General features: G+C 30.9%; 4 protein-coding genes across 4 annotated transcripts in view; 1 reads left to right on the top strand and 3 right to left on the bottom strand.

The window, feature by feature from the left end:
• Positions 1 to 2478: 2478 nt before the first annotated feature.
• Positions 2479 to 4372, bottom strand: LOC123009658 (putative aldehyde dehydrogenase family 7 member A1 homolog). Its single transcript, XM_044406110.1, has 5 exons — positions 4119 to 4372; positions 3249 to 4079; positions 3014 to 3196; positions 2760 to 2966; positions 2479 to 2708 (listed from the first exon to the last, which is right to left on the bottom strand). Exons 1-5 carry the CDS (start codon positions 4305 to 4307, stop codon positions 2496 to 2498), a joined length of 1623 nt encoding a protein of 540 aa, XP_044262045.1. The 5' UTR covers positions 4308 to 4372; the 3' UTR covers positions 2479 to 2495.
• Positions 4373 to 6521: 2149 nt separating this feature from the next.
• LOC123009650 (U6 small nuclear RNA (adenine-(43)-N(6))-methyltransferase) lies at positions 6522 to 8232 on the bottom strand. The gene is made up of 2 exons (XM_044406100.1): positions 8124 to 8232; positions 6522 to 8074 (listed from the first exon to the last, which is right to left on the bottom strand). Exon 2 carries the CDS (start codon positions 8069 to 8071, stop codon positions 6614 to 6616), a length of 1458 nt encoding a protein of 485 aa, XP_044262035.1. The 5' UTR covers positions 8072 to 8074; positions 8124 to 8232; the 3' UTR covers positions 6522 to 6613.
• On the top strand, positions 8216 to 11148 carry LOC123009651 (trafficking protein particle complex subunit 5). The gene is made up of 4 exons (XM_044406101.1): positions 8216 to 8417; positions 8472 to 8598; positions 8649 to 8831; positions 10975 to 11148. Exons 1-4 carry the CDS (start codon positions 8263 to 8265, stop codon positions 11071 to 11073), a joined length of 564 nt encoding a protein of 187 aa, XP_044262036.1. The 5' UTR covers positions 8216 to 8262; the 3' UTR covers positions 11074 to 11148.
• Positions 11149 to 12147: 999 nt separating this feature from the next.
• Positions 12148 to 15857, bottom strand: part of LOC123009819 — a 36003-nt gene continuing 32293 nt past the window's right edge. Inside the window, exon 2 of the mRNA XM_044406339.1 lies at positions 12148 to 12438. Within this exon, the coding sequence (XP_044262274.1) occupies positions 12226 to 12438 (213 nt within the window). The 3' untranslated portion in view covers positions 12148 to 12225. The remainder of the gene's footprint in view (positions 12439 to 15857) is intronic.

Here is a 15857-nt window from a genome sequence, read left to right as displayed (position 1 = left end):
ATGCACAATTTGTTTTTATATCCCGAATGAAGATGATACAGATTTTATTTTTCCAATAGCACTCATTGACCGATTTGTTCCAGAATGGAAGAGTTATTTAATGTGGTGCTACAGGTTTAGCATTTTGTCTTTACCTGTAATAATGACAACTCCATTCGTTAATGTTATTTATCTACTTCATCATATACGATTCCAACTACTGATGTTATTATATCATTTGAAAAATTTAAATTCTGGTTACAGGAACCAAACCATCTACGACGCAAAGTATCAGCAAGAAATCAAGAAAAGACTAAAGTTTTGTATCGAACGTCATATTCATTTAATTACGTATGTCTTAATCAATATTTTGATTATTAAAAACGATATTTTTTAAAAGGATTCTCAAACAATGCCGCAGAGAATTATATAATTTAATCATTGTTTTTGCCGTAACTGGAGTGGTAATTCTATTAAGCATTTTAACCTTTGTTTTCTCTGTAAGCAATCAGGGTATTTTAGAAATTTAGAAACAATTATTGTTTTTTAGTTTCGAGGGTCGTTTGAAAGTCAGTATTTACGAATCGCAGTTTTCACCATTGGATGTTTCCTCACATTTTTTCACATTATTGTGATAGGGCAGCTGACTGAAAATGTTGTAAGTAAGAAAACTAAAAAATATTTTTTCTTTAATTTAAATTTAAGACGTTTGAGATTTTTGAAGTATTAAAAACTATTGACTGGTATCATTGGAACATTCCAAATCAGAAAACGTATCTTGTGGTGTTACAAAATACACAAAATCCTTGCAAAATACAGTTTTCAGAAAACATTGCCCTAAATTATGAGTTAGGAATCTCTGTAAGTAAATAGGGGTTTTATATCTAAATAAATCCAATGTTTATAGATCATTAAAAGTATTACTTCGATGGTCTCGGTTTTAATTCAACTAAAAAATATTGATTACTCAAAGGAAAATCTGTAAAAAATTCATCACGTATATAAGTGTAGGCTAATCTCTTTTCTATGTGTCAGAAATTGTGTTGTGAGTTAATCAAACTTGTTAAATAAATTTATAAAATATGTTTCCCCAATTTGTTTTTTTTATCTTAAAATTTTATAAAAAATAGGCTTTTAAATGTACTTTCAGAGACGAACATTTTTGCGTTCAGCTTAAGTGTTTAAAATTTATAAAAGACGATCGATATCTTATGGGCGCCGACTACATGGGCGCATCGGGGCGGAAGCACCCATTGAATTTTTTTAATGGGTGTGGGACACCCATTGATAAATGAAATTAATGTACTCTCGTAAAAAGATAGTGGTAATAACTCTTAATAATATTTAGAACTTCTTATTTGTCCTAATCTTTTTTTAGTAACGTTACATTCTTTAATTCTTTAAAATGTCTTAAATTTTTAATTTTTCTATTTCCCCCTTCGAGAAAATGGATCAAATTCATCGTTTATGTTCTATTTTGTTTTTACTTTTTTCAAATTAATTCAAAATTAAGCTCTTTAGTGGAAAACTCCTTGAAAAAATATTTCTTATTATTTCATAAACTTCAGAACCAGAAAACATTTACCATAAACCTTTACTATTCCAAAAAACTTAGAGAATGAATTTTTTTTATGTTTTTTGAAATATTGTACCTCAGTGAAAAATGGTGGTGTTTAGATTTAAAAAAAATCATTTTAAACCATCAAGTTTCTAGTTTTGAAATTTTTTGGCAAAAATTTTCTGAACTTCGGTTATTACGTATCCTAAAAAATAGCGCGAGAAAAAAAATTCCTTTTTTTAGTCTACGAAGTTTTTATTAATTAAATCAATACATGAGCCGGATGGTTTGTTCATTCAGCTTTAATTTGCTTTCTTTATGTTCCAGTTTCAAAAACTGGAATAAATTTTCAGCAAGATGTTTTTACGATTTTTTGAAAAAAAAAATTACTTGCAACATTGATTTAAAGAAAAGATAAAAAAGTAACTTTTTTTGTTGTAGTAAATCTACCGCGTATTCACAAATATTGATGAGGAGACCAAATAGTCATTAAGTTTTTTTATGCCCAATATAGTTCTAAACTGTTTTCTCGGACCGATTGATCAAAGTTTTACAAAAGAATTAATGGAATTAATTATTTTCAAACATTGTGTAATCATTAAAATGGAAAAATCAATTTTTTTCACATTTTTCTACAATTTTGCATGTTAATTTTGAAAAAAAAAAATCAGTTATAATACCCCGAGTAGTCAAAAATATTTGACAATCTTTGACTACGAATGGTATTCAATGAACCAAATGGCTTTGCGTTACACATGGTTTCGAAGTTGAATTTCAACCTGACTTTGGACGCGAAAGTCTACGTGGACAATGAAACACTTATTATTATTATAATAAATAATTCAAGGAAAATTTTCTTATTCACGTTTACTCATAACGTATAAAAACAGTTATTATGAGGCAATTTCTTGCCTCAAGTCCAAAGTATATAAACATCACAATTTTATTCAAACAACGTTTATTCAAACTTAATCCCTTGTGCTAAAGGCAATTCTTTAGAATGATTGATTGTAATAGTTGACCTCCTCATGTATTGCTTCCAAGCGTCACTTCCAGATTCACGACCTCCACCTGTGTGTTTTTCTCCACCAAAAGCACCTCCAATTTCAGCCCCTGAAGTTGGAATATTAACATTCACAATGCCGCAATCTGACCCCTTAGGCCCAATCCACTAAAACAATAACAATTTTTAATTTTAATGTTGTATCAAAATAACATTTACCTTGAATATATTTTCAACACTTTGTGTAAAAATACTCGACGAGAGACCTTGCGGAACTTCATTGTTCCACGAAGTGGCTTCATCAACACTTTCCGTTTTCAAAACATAAACAATTGGAGCAAAACATTCACTATGTACCAAGGGGTTGTCGTGTTTGAGACCAGTAACTATGGTTGGTTGTACAAAAAATCCAGGACCTTCAATTTTCTAAAAAGTAATTAGATACACAATTCGAAACTTGAAGCAAAATTTACTTTTCCCCCGAATTCGATAGTTCCTCCTTGTTTTTTCACTTCAGCAATCGTGTTTTCATACTTTTGCAAAGACATTTGACTATGTAAAGGCCCTATCAACGTTTTGTCATCTAAAGCGTCCCCAATCCGGTGCAAAACCTGCTCGTAGGCTTTTTTTAGTCGTTGGAGAACTTCATTATAGACCTACAAACCCCAAACTACTCTCATGTCTTCATTAAAAGTGATCAAAATTTACATTTTTGTGCAGAATTAACCTCCTAGTAGTTGTACATCTTTGCCCAGCAGTCCCCACACAGGCAAACAAAGTCGCCTGGACTACCATATTTAAATCGGCATCATCGGCAACGATAAGGGCGTTATTTCCCCCTAATTCCAACAAATGCTTCCCAAATCTTTTCTGCACTTCAACCCCGACTTGTTGTCCAATTTGCGAACTTCCAGTAAAGGACAATAATTTGATTCGGTCATCTGCAGCCATGGCTTTGCCAACATCGGCCCCTCCACAGCACAAAGTGGCGATAGCCCCCGGAAGGTTATTCCGTTCGAGGACTTCTGCGACTATTCTCGTGGTTGCGACGGACACTAAAGGGGTGGTTTCAGCCCCTTTCCACAAAACTGTGTCTCCGCAAACCATGGCAATGGCACTGTTCCAGCCATAGACAGCAATGGGGAAGTTAAAGGCGGAAATCACCCCAATTACCCCCAAAGGGTTCCATTTTTCCATCAACACGTGGCCTGGACGCTCCGAGGGGTAGATTGCCCCTGCGAGAGTGCGCGAAAGTCCAACAGCGTAGTCGCAAATGTCCACGTACTCCTGGACTTCCCCGATTCCTTCAGGAAGGATTTTGCCCATTTCGACGGAGACTAGTTTGCCCAAAGGGTGGAGTTTTGCTCGGAGGGCATCCCCGATTTGGCGGACGATTTCGCCACGTCTGGGGGCCGGCAAATCAGCCCATGTGTTCCAAGCGGCTTGCGATGCTTTAATACACGAGGTGTAGTCTTCGACGGTTCCTTGGCGCACTTCGGCTATCACTTTTCCATTACTTGGACAAATCGATTGGACTAACTATTAAAAAGTGTCAAAATGTTGCAAAATGCAACTTACCGAGCCTGAACCCTTCCATGTACCGTCATAAACCCCGAAATTAGTCGCTTTCAAGCCCAAATCTTTCAAAAATGAATATTTGGGATCGTTTATAAGAAATTCAGCCGAAGTGGACATTTTATGGACACTAACAAATTTTTTGCACAGTGAAAATAATTGGACTGGTCTTCCTGGGATGAATAGTGTCATAGTGGGAAGGCTATTTGTTACTGACTGATAAATTTTATCTGGTAATTCTCTGGGTCAACAATTTATTCTTGGTCTCAAATGTTATTTTCCATTTTAGTTATTTCGTAAATAAGATAAGTTACAAAAACAAGAAAACACTTGACGTTTTATCTTATCTAAGGCTATGAAGTAACCGATAATCGATAATCCAAGAAGACCCCCAACAAGGATTTATGATTTTATAATAAATTTATCATAATTGGTGTATCTTTAGATAAAAATAAGAAAATGCTGAAACTCGTAATGCAATGAATTATTTTTAGGGTTTTTCTACTACTAATCTTAATAAAAAAAAAAAACAAAAAATACGAAAATAAGTAGTTTGTTTAATCTTATCATTATATTTGCACCTTGCTCTCAGGTCATGAGAGATGTTTAAAGCCGTTGTTCCAATGATGCATTCGAGGGAGTAGACAAAATCTAGTCTCTAGTCTTATTACAGCAAAAATTACAGCTTTTTATTTTCAGTTGTTTTTATTTATATTATTTTTTTTATATTATTAAATCACAAGACCATATTAAAGTTAAACAAATATCAAAATTGTAAAGTTAAATAAATATCAAAATTGAAATGAAATCAACAAAAAATGACGACACATTAAAACACAATAAAAAATAATTAACCAAAATCAATTTTCAATATCAGTTACGTCTAAATCAGTTTCATTTTTGATACTAATTTTAGCTAACTCTGATAACCTGTCTTGTGTCATACTGGACGTTAATAGTTTAGTAAAAAATAAAAAGAAGAAAGATAAAACAAAAAACGTAGAATAATTATGAATTTAAATAAGAGAAAATTATGAGTAACCCAGAACTGGAAAATTTATTTGGATAAAAAATGTAAACTTGGGCAGTTAAAATACTGACAAAACAGATGATGGGTCTAAACAAATCTATTAAATTCTCTACAGAAAACTGAAAAAAATACAGGATGCGCCAGAACTCGTGCCCCAGAGAAAAATGCCATATAAAGTAAGATACCAGGAACATAAACAAAATGTTAAAAAAAAAATTATCTACAGAAATTTCAAAGTTATGAGAGTTTAAATTTTGCACTTTGACTCTATTTATTTCTGTTGAAAAAATAATTTTCCAAGTTCTTTTGCTACAGGCTATTAGAAGAGGAAAGAAGGAAGCTGTATCCTTTTTATGGTTTTTATTGGTAAAATTTTTGTACCTTTACTAAATAATTGTAAAAAACATATACAAGGTCATCAGTATCATTAAATAGTGATAAAAAATGACAAAAAATAAATGTCAAAATTTTTTGACAGAGAATTTTTTAAACATTTTTTCCATGTTCCTGGTATCTTATCTTATTTGAAATTTTTCTCTGGGGCGTAAGTTCTGGCGCATTCTGTATATTGTAATCATGTAATCGTTTAATTCTCGGTTTAATTTTAATGTGGGTACTGTTAAAATTTCGTATTCCAGGAAACGTTTTAAATAGTTAAAAAAAAGTGTCAATTCAAAATCAAGCTATTTAAAATAATAATATACCAGGTGAATAAAAAGTATGGAACCATGCGTTTTTTTCGTAAACTAAGCACTTTACGAAAAAAATAATTAGAGTAGCGTAAAGTACAATTAAAATGTGACCATTTATCAAGAATAACATTTTTCGAAATTTCTTTTAGTTTTCGAGTTCTAGAATTTTTTTTTAATGGCAACCCACCATTGTAATTTTTTTAATTAAAGATTATCATGTAAAAATGACCTCTAATTAAATAAAATTGTTTTTTAGCCAGTACTTTTTTTAATAAATTTTTAAAGTTGCTTTCGGAGCTCATAACGAAGATTTTCCGAACTTAACCGAATTGGTCGTTTCATAGGAGAGCTCTGATTTCTATGCAGCTACTTTGGGGTTGTTTCGAAATAGAAGAAAATGTATTGTTATTGGATTTTTTGATCGTGCTTTGAATAAAAAAGTTCTGCCAACATTATATCGAAAAATATGTTTTTATAATTCACAAAACATCTTTTGCGCATGATCCAAATATTACAAACTTCCAATCTTACACAATATTAAATAAATTTTCAGGAAATTATGCTGATGCAACATCTAATATTTTCTATCAGTTTATTTAAATATGATTTTACTTATCAAACAACGCCCATAATTCCGACAACGTAATTACTTATTTTTTTAATTACAAAATAAAAACTTTGGTATTTGAGAATCGTTTATTATTCCCACAATAACAAAAATATACTTATATTCTTAAACTAAAATAAATAATTATTCTACATAATGGTAAAAAAAATTACAATTCATCCTTCATCAAATTATTTTTAACAAATTGAAGAATTTGATGTAAAGCCTCTTTCGTACCCTTTCCCTCAAAAAAAAGCAATTCCAGCCCAATACAATCCTCAATTTTTGCAACACTAATTTTAGCCTTCAGATAAATCTTCTCCGAGTTACATTCATCTAATTCAGTTTTTCGTTTCTTCGCATTATAAAACCCGCAATCCTCGTCAAGCGCCCTTTTATTCGATGGAGACCCATTAACCCCCAACTCGGCCAACTTTTCACAAACCTCATTTCTTTCAGGACTGTCTAAATTATTATTACCACATTTTTTCATTTCATCGCTGAGTCTTAATTTTTCTCGCCTTTTCCTCCTCTGATGCGACCAAGTGTCCGAATATGCCACAATAACATACTCTACTAAATTTTTAACATGCTTGATTTCTTGAAAATCCATTTGGAGTTGTTTAAAAATTTTAACAAGTCTTTCACAAATGAAACTAACTTTGTATTCCGAGTCGTCGGTTTTTGGCACTTGATACAAAAGTGGTTTAGTTAATTTCTGTTTAGCAGCAACCAAAGAATCAGGGATTTTCGTTAAATCAATATCATGGAAAGTCCAAGCTAGGCCCCACCGAGTCGTATGCCCTTGACAAAACTCCGTTTGTTTAAAACTGACAACCCCAATCTCCCTTATCAGTTTTTTCAACGGTGGGAGAGAAGACTTGTGGCCCACCATTGTAGTATAAATCGTGACTCTGAGCCCCCATGTTTTACTCTCATTGATTAGGCGTGAAATATACTCGACTTCGCCCCCCGTAGCCACGACTTCGTCAACAGAGGCGCAAAATGCGTTTTTGGGGTGTGGACGATTCTGTTTCCGGGCTTTGAAAAAGGGGTGCAGTTCTTGGGTTGTTGAAAAGAACGGGGGGTTGCACATACAAAAATTGAAGTCTCCTAAATGTTTCTGCAAGACTTCGTCGAGTAAACTGTCTTTTTTTACTTCAACGACTGTGATTAACGCTTCAAGATTGTTGCTTTTAACGTTGTTGGTGGCATATTTGATGCTCTCAGGGTCAATTTCGGTGGCTATCATTGACCACGGGGATTTTTTCGCTGCGAGTAAGGGGTAAATACAGGAAGCCCCAGTCCCGATGTCTATTCCTCTAACATTTTCGGGCTTTCCGGCTAGGTCTAATAAATCTTCAATCCATAAAATGTAGTTCAGTCTTAGTGGGATTGTTGGGATGAGTTTGTTAGCCGGAATTTCCACATTTAAGCCAAAATCTTTCTTTAAAAGAGTGCAAGTGAGAGCCCGAAGAGCCTCAACGTTCTTAAAATCAATCGTGACTTTCCCTGACACGTCCTGAGTGGTATATTTGCGAAATTCGGGGTACTCTATTGCTAACTGTTTGAAGTTGGGGGGCTGTTTGTAGATGTTTCGGGGGTGCATATATTGGTTCATAGACATTTTCTGAAAATTTGAAGAACGTAAAAAATACGTTTACGTTAAATTTACTCACATTAAATTGTAAATTTAAAATCGACTTTTGAAAATTTCAAACATAACCTAGGATTCGGTACGTAGCCAACCCAAAAAGCTAAAGTTACCAAACCCTGTGTCAATTTAATTTTAACCTCACTTTTGTTGTTGATTTGAAGATGAGTTTAACGGGGCGCAATAAGACAAGCATTTTGGACAAGCCCCTAAGCCGGGGTAAGGGTGAAGTGTCTTTAAGTTGCTTCGCTTTGCTATTTTCTGAAGTCGTCCAATACTGTCAAAATAAATCTCACACAGTCCCCGAGCTACAAAACAGGTATTTGTTGACTAAGATCGTTAATCAAATTTAATATTGTCTTTGTGACGTTAGATTGCACGAATTGGGGCGCAGAGTTGGGGTAAAATTGATCGACCTCTATTTTCTTAGAGAGAGAAATGGCAAACGAGAGATTAAATTGTTAAATATACTCCTTTTTGTTAAATCAACTTTATGGAAGGTTTGGGGGACCCCTAGTGGTTTAAATGAGTTACGACTGTGTGGTTTTAGGCGTTGTTTGGACGGGAAGCTGATAAATTAGAACATTCCAATGATGATGAAAATACGTATTATTTGATGGAAAAGGAGCCGTTAGTGAACAGATTTATTTCAGTCCCTAGGGATAAAAGCAGTTTAAATTGCGCTGTGTTTATTGCTGGCATAATTGAAGCTGTACTTACTGGAACAGGCTTTGTAAGTAAATAGTTGATTTATGCAACCAGTTATACTCAGCTGTGTATAATTTATATACTTCACGCCCTAATTTTAACAATTTACACTGTATAATAATTATTCAAATGAAAACACGTAGTAATCATTTAAATAGGCTTCTAATCATTGAATAATTTCACAACAACTGTGAAAGTCGAATTGTAGCCAAATTGGTTGTAATTTTTGATTATTGTATTATTGTATAGTTGACACCTCATAATTAATGTTCGCTGATTCAAAAGGTTTCAAAACGTGTGGATCAAAGAAATCACATTCATGCGGTAGTTTGATTTACAGCTTTTGATGTTTCATTTTATTTGCATAACATTATATGATTTTAAATACTAAAAAAATTAAGTATGTGTCACGTATGTGGTATACGTTGTCAATAACTATGTTTGGGTGTGAATACAGTTACAACAGTACAGTAGCCTGTGCTTTTGAATGTCATTACATATTGATAAATATGAAGTTTTTCGCTAAAATTGGCGTAACAATTCAGTGGTACGTTGTTGAGAAGCATTTGCAGATTACAAGAAAAATGGAGAAAAAATTCTCGAGATCAGATTTTAGAAAATCTTCAAGTTCTTCAATTCACTTAATTTTCTCAAGTTTTCCTATTTTACTTTAAGTAACCGTTTCATTGATGATTGTTTTTGCATTTACTTTAGTATTTGTTTTTTTTTAATTATTTTATTCAACAAAAAAATACAGTTTGTAGGTATGGTAACACTAATAATTTTAACTGTCATCTAGTAACAATATTTATTCCCTAAGAAAACAATATTTTTTGAATACCTACATTTTTATCAATAACTTTTTAATTTCTTATTTTTTATGTTAGAATTTCTCTATCATCTTTCATTGACTTGTGCGCCCCTTTTTGAGCCTCTGTATATAAATAAAAAACTTTTATTTCTGGTGTCAATAATAGAACCTTGATTTTTCGTTAATTATAAAATGGTAGTTACTCCTGTAGGTTTTTACTAATTTATTCCCTAATTCCCTAATTTATTTATTATTATTATTTATTATTATTCTATTTTTTTGTTAAAAAATTTAATTTGTAAATTTATTCAGGGTGTTAAAAATGATTGTAAAATATTTAAGGTCATAGGATGGATCAAAATAAACAAAAAATTCTTAATAAACATGGGTCCACAAAGTAACGGTTTCGGAGATATCGAATGTGAAAATTTTTGTAATTCTTTCTAAAAGCTTCTATTTTTTGTTTGAACAGATTATAAATAAATGTTTCAAAAAACGAATAATCTTCGATATCTCCGAAACCGGACCCATGTTTATTAAGACTTTTTTGTTTGGTACATAGTGTTACCTTCTGAGAAATATTTTACAATCCTTTTTTTACACCCTGTATATTATCTTTCAATTAATATTTTTTTTTAAATAATAGTATATTAATTAATAAAAACTTTCAAAAGTAACTATTTTTTTTATAATTAACAAATGACTGTTGTAAAAGATAAAAAATTCTCGATTTAATTTTTTTTTGGTGTTCAGCCCTGCTTGGCTAGAGACACAATTTAGTTTTGCCTTGGAAATTTCCAAAAAAAACCTATTTTTGGTGGTTATTAACAAAAAAGTGTTTAGAATCAACATCTAGCCCCTATATCAAATTTCAAAATCATCGACTATGACTATATTTTTAATTTTTTTTCAAGGTAGTTGCATTTAGTTAGTAGTATTAATCGAAGTGTGATTTTTCTTTATTCATAATGAAAGGCCTATTAAAAATAAAATTCTTCTTATTTATTATTTTTATACTCTGTAAAGCGATAGTCATGAGTTGATTTTTCGTATTATGAAACAGAAATATTATATTTTTGTTGTGCTTGTTCGAGAAACTGCTTCAAATTTCTATTATCTCGCATTAATTGCTGATAAATTGCTACATGTTCATGTGATTTCAAGTCACGCGCTTTGATAAAATTCTGTTTCGGATAATAATTTGACCCACATCTCGCTGAAACACAATCAATTATTTATTTTATTGTGTTGATACTGTTTTAGTAGCAAGTACGACGACCCTACTCATTTTTTTTCATTAGAAATAATGTTTGACTAACGTCACAGATAACATAACATTACAACATATTCTTTACAGACGGCTAAAGTGACAGCACATTGGCACAAAGGAACGACATACATGGTGAAATTCGATGATGCTGTTGTAAGCAGGGATAAGCAACTCGAGGAGAGATAAGAGGATCCTTGTATTGCGTTTAATTTGTTGATTTTGTAAATTTGTGTTTTTTTCAATAAAATTTCATTTTTCTCATTTGTGTTCTTGCAAGGCGACTCCGGGAAATCTACGTAAAAGAAACGTGCCACAAATAACAAGGAATAAAATTAAACTGATTACACAGGGCGACAAAAAAAGTCATGTCGTGATAACTTGACAAATTTTATATCATTTTGTTCGCCTCAGTGAGACAAATAAAATGCACTAAAAAGGAATTCAAAAAATCCACACACTTTGAACTAAATAATTTGTTTCTAATTTAAATAAATTTTAAATACTTTAACTTTAAAACTTTTTTTGCCAAACTTTTCTTCGAAGAAGTTCGAAGTAATCTAAAAAAAACCCTACGAGTAATTTTTTTTTCTTTGTCACCATCGTGTAGAGCATCTTTTTATTAATGGTAATCCAAATTTTTAAAATAATATACCGAGTAGTTTTTAAGATATGATTTTTTGAAGTTAATGTTTGCTATTCAGGTGTTGCGCCATATAGGAGAAATGCATGTTAATCTTACTTAAAATTGCATTTTTATAAAAGTAATTGTTTTAAGACTCTTCTTTTGCGTAAAAATGGTCAATTGCACCTTCTTTGTTCTAATTAGAATAAACAAAAACTGTTTCTTTATTTAAAACAAACAAAGAGTACCTGCGTACTAATTAAAGCAAATAAAGAATTTTTTTTATTTTAAAAATAATCACTGATCATTGAGCAAAAAGGAAACAAAGTATGTGACGTTACCCACGAAAAATTTACTCAAATACATGTGATTTTGAAATATTATACAAAGAGCATTATTTTTGAGATGTGATTAATTAATCAAAGATCAATTCATTTTATATTTCAAATAACAAAAGTCAAAGATTTCCACTTAAAAACTTCCTGCTATCTCCTTGTTACATTTTGTAAAATTTACATGAAACACCGAAATTCAATGTCGGACTATCTCCTCAAAAGCAACTGATAATCGCACAATTGTGTAAAAACATCCGGTAGGTACTTACCCTATCACCTTCAAAATTTCAAAGTTAATCAAGAGGAAAAAACAATTTTTTTTCATTTTTTTAATGCTAACAAGATTTACAAATGAAACTAAATTGTTTTCATTAGCGTGATTTAAACAAACTTGAAGTCGCGATCTTTGTAGGCGACTTCTCCATTTCGGTATCTCTTCTCCTTAGCTTGCCTCGAAGTATGGAGGAGATAAATATAACCAACCATTGGGAGGAGTGTTAAGAAGAAACCATAACCGGCGGTTTTGGGATTGGGTTTGAAATGGTCGTAAGTGGTCACTCGCATGGCTTGGTAACGCTGGAGGGCTGGATCGAACTGTAACAAAAAGATACAAATAATAACAGAAACATAAAAAAAAATCACATTTTTCTGGTTTTTAACAAACCAGTTGCATATTTCTATAAAAAAATCAGCTTCTTTGATTCGTTTTTTTTTAATCCCACATGAGGATAACGAAAATAAAGACTTAATTTGTGTAATTTAAATTGTTTTTTATTTGTCTTTTCTTATATTAACTCTTGTACACACTTAAAATCATCATAAGTTAAAAAATCTAATTAAGCAAATAAAAAATTCAATAGACTAATCCGTTTTCATTAAAAAATAAATTTCCTCGGTGTAGAAAGGGGTCACGTATGAAAGTAAATTTGCGGTTTGCGTAAACTACATATTGCGGGGCTTCCGCGGGTGACCTCTGTACATTTCCTTATGCAAGAGAAAATTACTATATCAATGTAAATGACGTATAAAAAATTGAATTTATCTAAAATCGGAAAGCTTGTAATTATAAATTTAAGGCACAGTTATGCAGAATTACGATAATAAAAATGCTGTATTAAATGGAATTCCTGACACGTCTTTACTCAATAAATTATCGTCATAAAAAACTAATTCAGACACGCGAGATAACGCTTACTTATGAACCCATCTCATTAAATTAACGATTTGGCTTTGAAAAAATAACTGAAAGTTCATTAACAAATAGAAATTTCCGTACAACCTTAACATTGCAGTTTCCTTAATTCAAGATTGTAGCTAAATAAAAATTAAATTACTAAAGAATCGTTCGTTTATAAAAAAATACATTGAGGCGTATTTTACAACCTATTTCGCTATTGTATTCAAAAAGGAGACATGTAAACGTGACTTTACACTGATTGCTGATAAAATCTAATCCTAAATAAAGCGTTGTATATAATGGTAAAGTTCACAGTTGCCTATTTAAACATAAAACCCATTTTTTGTTATACAGAGTGCGCCAGAACTCGCGCCCCTGAGAAAAATGCCATATAAGGTAAGATACCAGGAACATAGAAAAAAAGTTAAAAAAAACCCACAAAAATTTCAATGTTATGAGAGTTTAAATTTTGCTGACACTATTTATTTCTGTTGGAAAAATACTTTTCCAAGAGGAGACAATAAGAATCCTAAATTGTAACTCTGTTTAATGTTATTTGTAGCTCTTATTGGCAAAATTTTTGTACCTTTACTAAGTAATTATAAAAAAAAAAACATATACAAGATGATCATTATCATATAATGTCAAAAATTTTTGACAGATAGAATTTTTTAAATATTTATTACATGTTTCTGGTACCTATCTTATCTTATTTGAAATTTTTCTCTGGGGCACGAGTTCTCACACACCCTGTATAGTAATAACGGTACTAAAGTAATTGCTGATTATGATTGAATTCACGTAAAAATAAGAAATTAAATTTATTTAAATGGTTTTAATTTTGTATGCAGTTCGTAAGCAGTTGCATAAGTGCTATATCACATCACAATTTTATGCAGATTTTTCTTTATTATTAGTATCATTAGTAAAGAGATTAAGATTTTAGAAAGCTGACATCTTCTTTTTTATTGAAAATGCATTATTATATGTCACTATAAATGTCGAACTAATGACTTCCCTGCAAGTTTTTAAAATGTTTTTGCTATTATTTAATGCTAGTTACAAAATTGCTTACAAATCAAAATTCAACAAGATCACTGAATTTGCAATGTTTGCAATTATATGAAAAATCGTCATCAATTTTGCTTATTTTAAAACTTGAAGAAATCTGGTTTGTTTGACATTCCATTAAACTCCTCATCTCTTATTGCGACAATAAAATTAACTTAATTGTCGTAAAAATATAAATTGCAGCGATTAGAGTTGAGCGATTTAAAAAAAAAATTGAAGTTCAAGGTGTTGATGAAGAAACTTTATTAATAAAGCGTAATGTCAATGGCAGCCTTTTACGATCGAAATAAATCAAAATGACTTGTCATAAATAATTACACAAGACTCAACATCTATCTACCAGATTTCAAGAAAAATGAATTGATCTAAAAGGAATAGGATTATTTATTTTCTAACAATTGATACAGATTATGCAACAAAACAAGAGACTATTAAGTCCATCCAACAAAGAGTAAGGAAGTTTAAATTCTTTCTACTATAATGCATGCATGTGTAAAATTTGAGCTAATCTAAAATGACTATTGTAATATAAATTTCTCACTAAATTAACACAATGCTATCACGAATTCTATAAAGAAAGTAAAGAAAAACAAAAAAGATTATAAATTTATCCTAGTGTTTGTCTTCGAAGCTTGGGAAATTCCTATAACGAGACGAATTGTTTTTATTTATTTATTTAAACCATTTCCGCGCACAATAATACTTGCACTGAATAAATGTACTTTCTTTTCTCTTACTTACGTTTGCGTTTCCTTTTCAGAAAATCCCAACTTTTTTCTGAAAATTCAATTAAAAGAGCAAAATTTATATTCATATTTGTTTCGACGAGGTTAGTTTGGCAATATTCCAAACCCAATACTGTTATGTTGCAAAATTATCCATTAACTAGTTGCACAATCCACAAACTTTGGGAGAAAATAATGAAAACATGGACAAATTGATTCTGGATTTAAATTATTGCAAATGTAAACCGATCAAAAACTTATTAAAGATGAGAGATGCAATTTAATTTGTAACCAATTGATTAATTTCGCTTTCGAAACAAAAGTGTACGTGGGTATGAATTTTTATCTTTCTTAAACAAAAATTTTACCAGTTGTAGTGTCATTTATCATTCATAATGTTGCATATTTTTAAATAGGAACACAGATGTTTAGATAAAAACAACTTTCCCGCTATTTACTTCAAAAAGTTTCAGTTTTATACAGGGTGAGGCAGATGCCTCACGAATCTAGATAGATTAATTAATTGTTATTAGTTAATTGTCATTAGATGTAATTTTAAAAAAGCATAGTATTTTTTAATGACTTTAAAGCTTTAAGGGCAAATTTAAATTTCAAATTAATTCGACGTTAGACAAACTCAGTTTTGAATTTTGAATCGTTTCAATAATTTTGTTACATTTTTAAGTTTGACTACGTATCAAAAAATTTTTTGTACCTAATACTATAGGACTAAAAGATAACTAATTTTCTATTAAACAAATGTCTCAAAAAGAAAACAGTTCCTAATAAACAGGGTTGTTCAATAAAAAAATCAATCAAAAATTAATTTCTTTTCCTCAGTTAAATACTCGTAATGTAGGGAGATTTTTAACCACAAAAATATAATTTCTTCTAAAATTTTGTTTTAATTTTAGGTTAGGAAAATATTTATCACTTATCCTTGAGACAGTAAGATCTGATATTCCCCTTTTTGATAAAAACAGATAAATTATTTGAAATTTGAAACTGAAATAATTGAATTATGTCTCAGACAGACAAAC

The sequence above is a fragment of the Tribolium madens genome, unplaced genomic scaffold (genome assembly GCF_015345945.1).
Source record: "Tribolium madens isolate multiple individuals breed KSU strain unplaced genomic scaffold, Tmad_KSU_1.1 Scaffold_7;HRSCAF=85;Tcas5.2_LG10, whole genome shotgun sequence".
In the NCBI taxonomy this organism is placed as follows: domain Eukaryota; kingdom Metazoa; phylum Arthropoda; class Insecta; order Coleoptera; family Tenebrionidae; genus Tribolium; species Tribolium madens.
Note: the sequence above shows the minus strand (reverse complement) of the source record. Positions and strands in the feature narration are given on the sequence as shown.

Excerpts from the sequence above, each read along its gene's own strand:
- LOC123009650 (XM_044406100.1), bottom strand. The coding sequence starts at position 8,071 with ATGTCTATGAACCAATATATGCACCCCCGAAACATCTACAAACAGCCC.
- LOC123009651 (XM_044406101.1), top strand. The coding sequence starts at position 8,263 with ATGAGTTTAACGGGGCGCAATAAGACAAGCATTTTGGACAAGCCCCTA. Across the intron at positions 8,418-8,471 it reads GTCCCCGAGCTACAAAACAG|ATTGCACGAATTGGGGCGCA; the intron begins GTATTTGTTGAC and ends TTGTGACGTTAG. Across the intron at positions 8,832-10,974 it reads TACTTACTGGAACAGGCTTT|ACGGCTAAAGTGACAGCACA; the intron begins GTAAGTAAATAG and ends TATTCTTTACAG.
- LOC123009658 (XM_044406110.1), bottom strand. The coding sequence starts at position 4,307 with ATGACACTATTCATCCCAGGAAGACCAGTCCAATTATTTTCACTGTGC. Across the intron at positions 4,080-4,118 it reads CATGGAAGGGTTCAGGCTCG|TTAGTCCAATCGATTTGTCC; the intron begins GTAAGTTGCATT and ends ACTTTTTAATAG. Across the intron at positions 2,709-2,759 it reads GTGTTGAAAATATATTCAAG|TGGATTGGGCCTAAGGGGTC; the intron begins GTAAATGTTATT and ends TTATTGTTTTAG.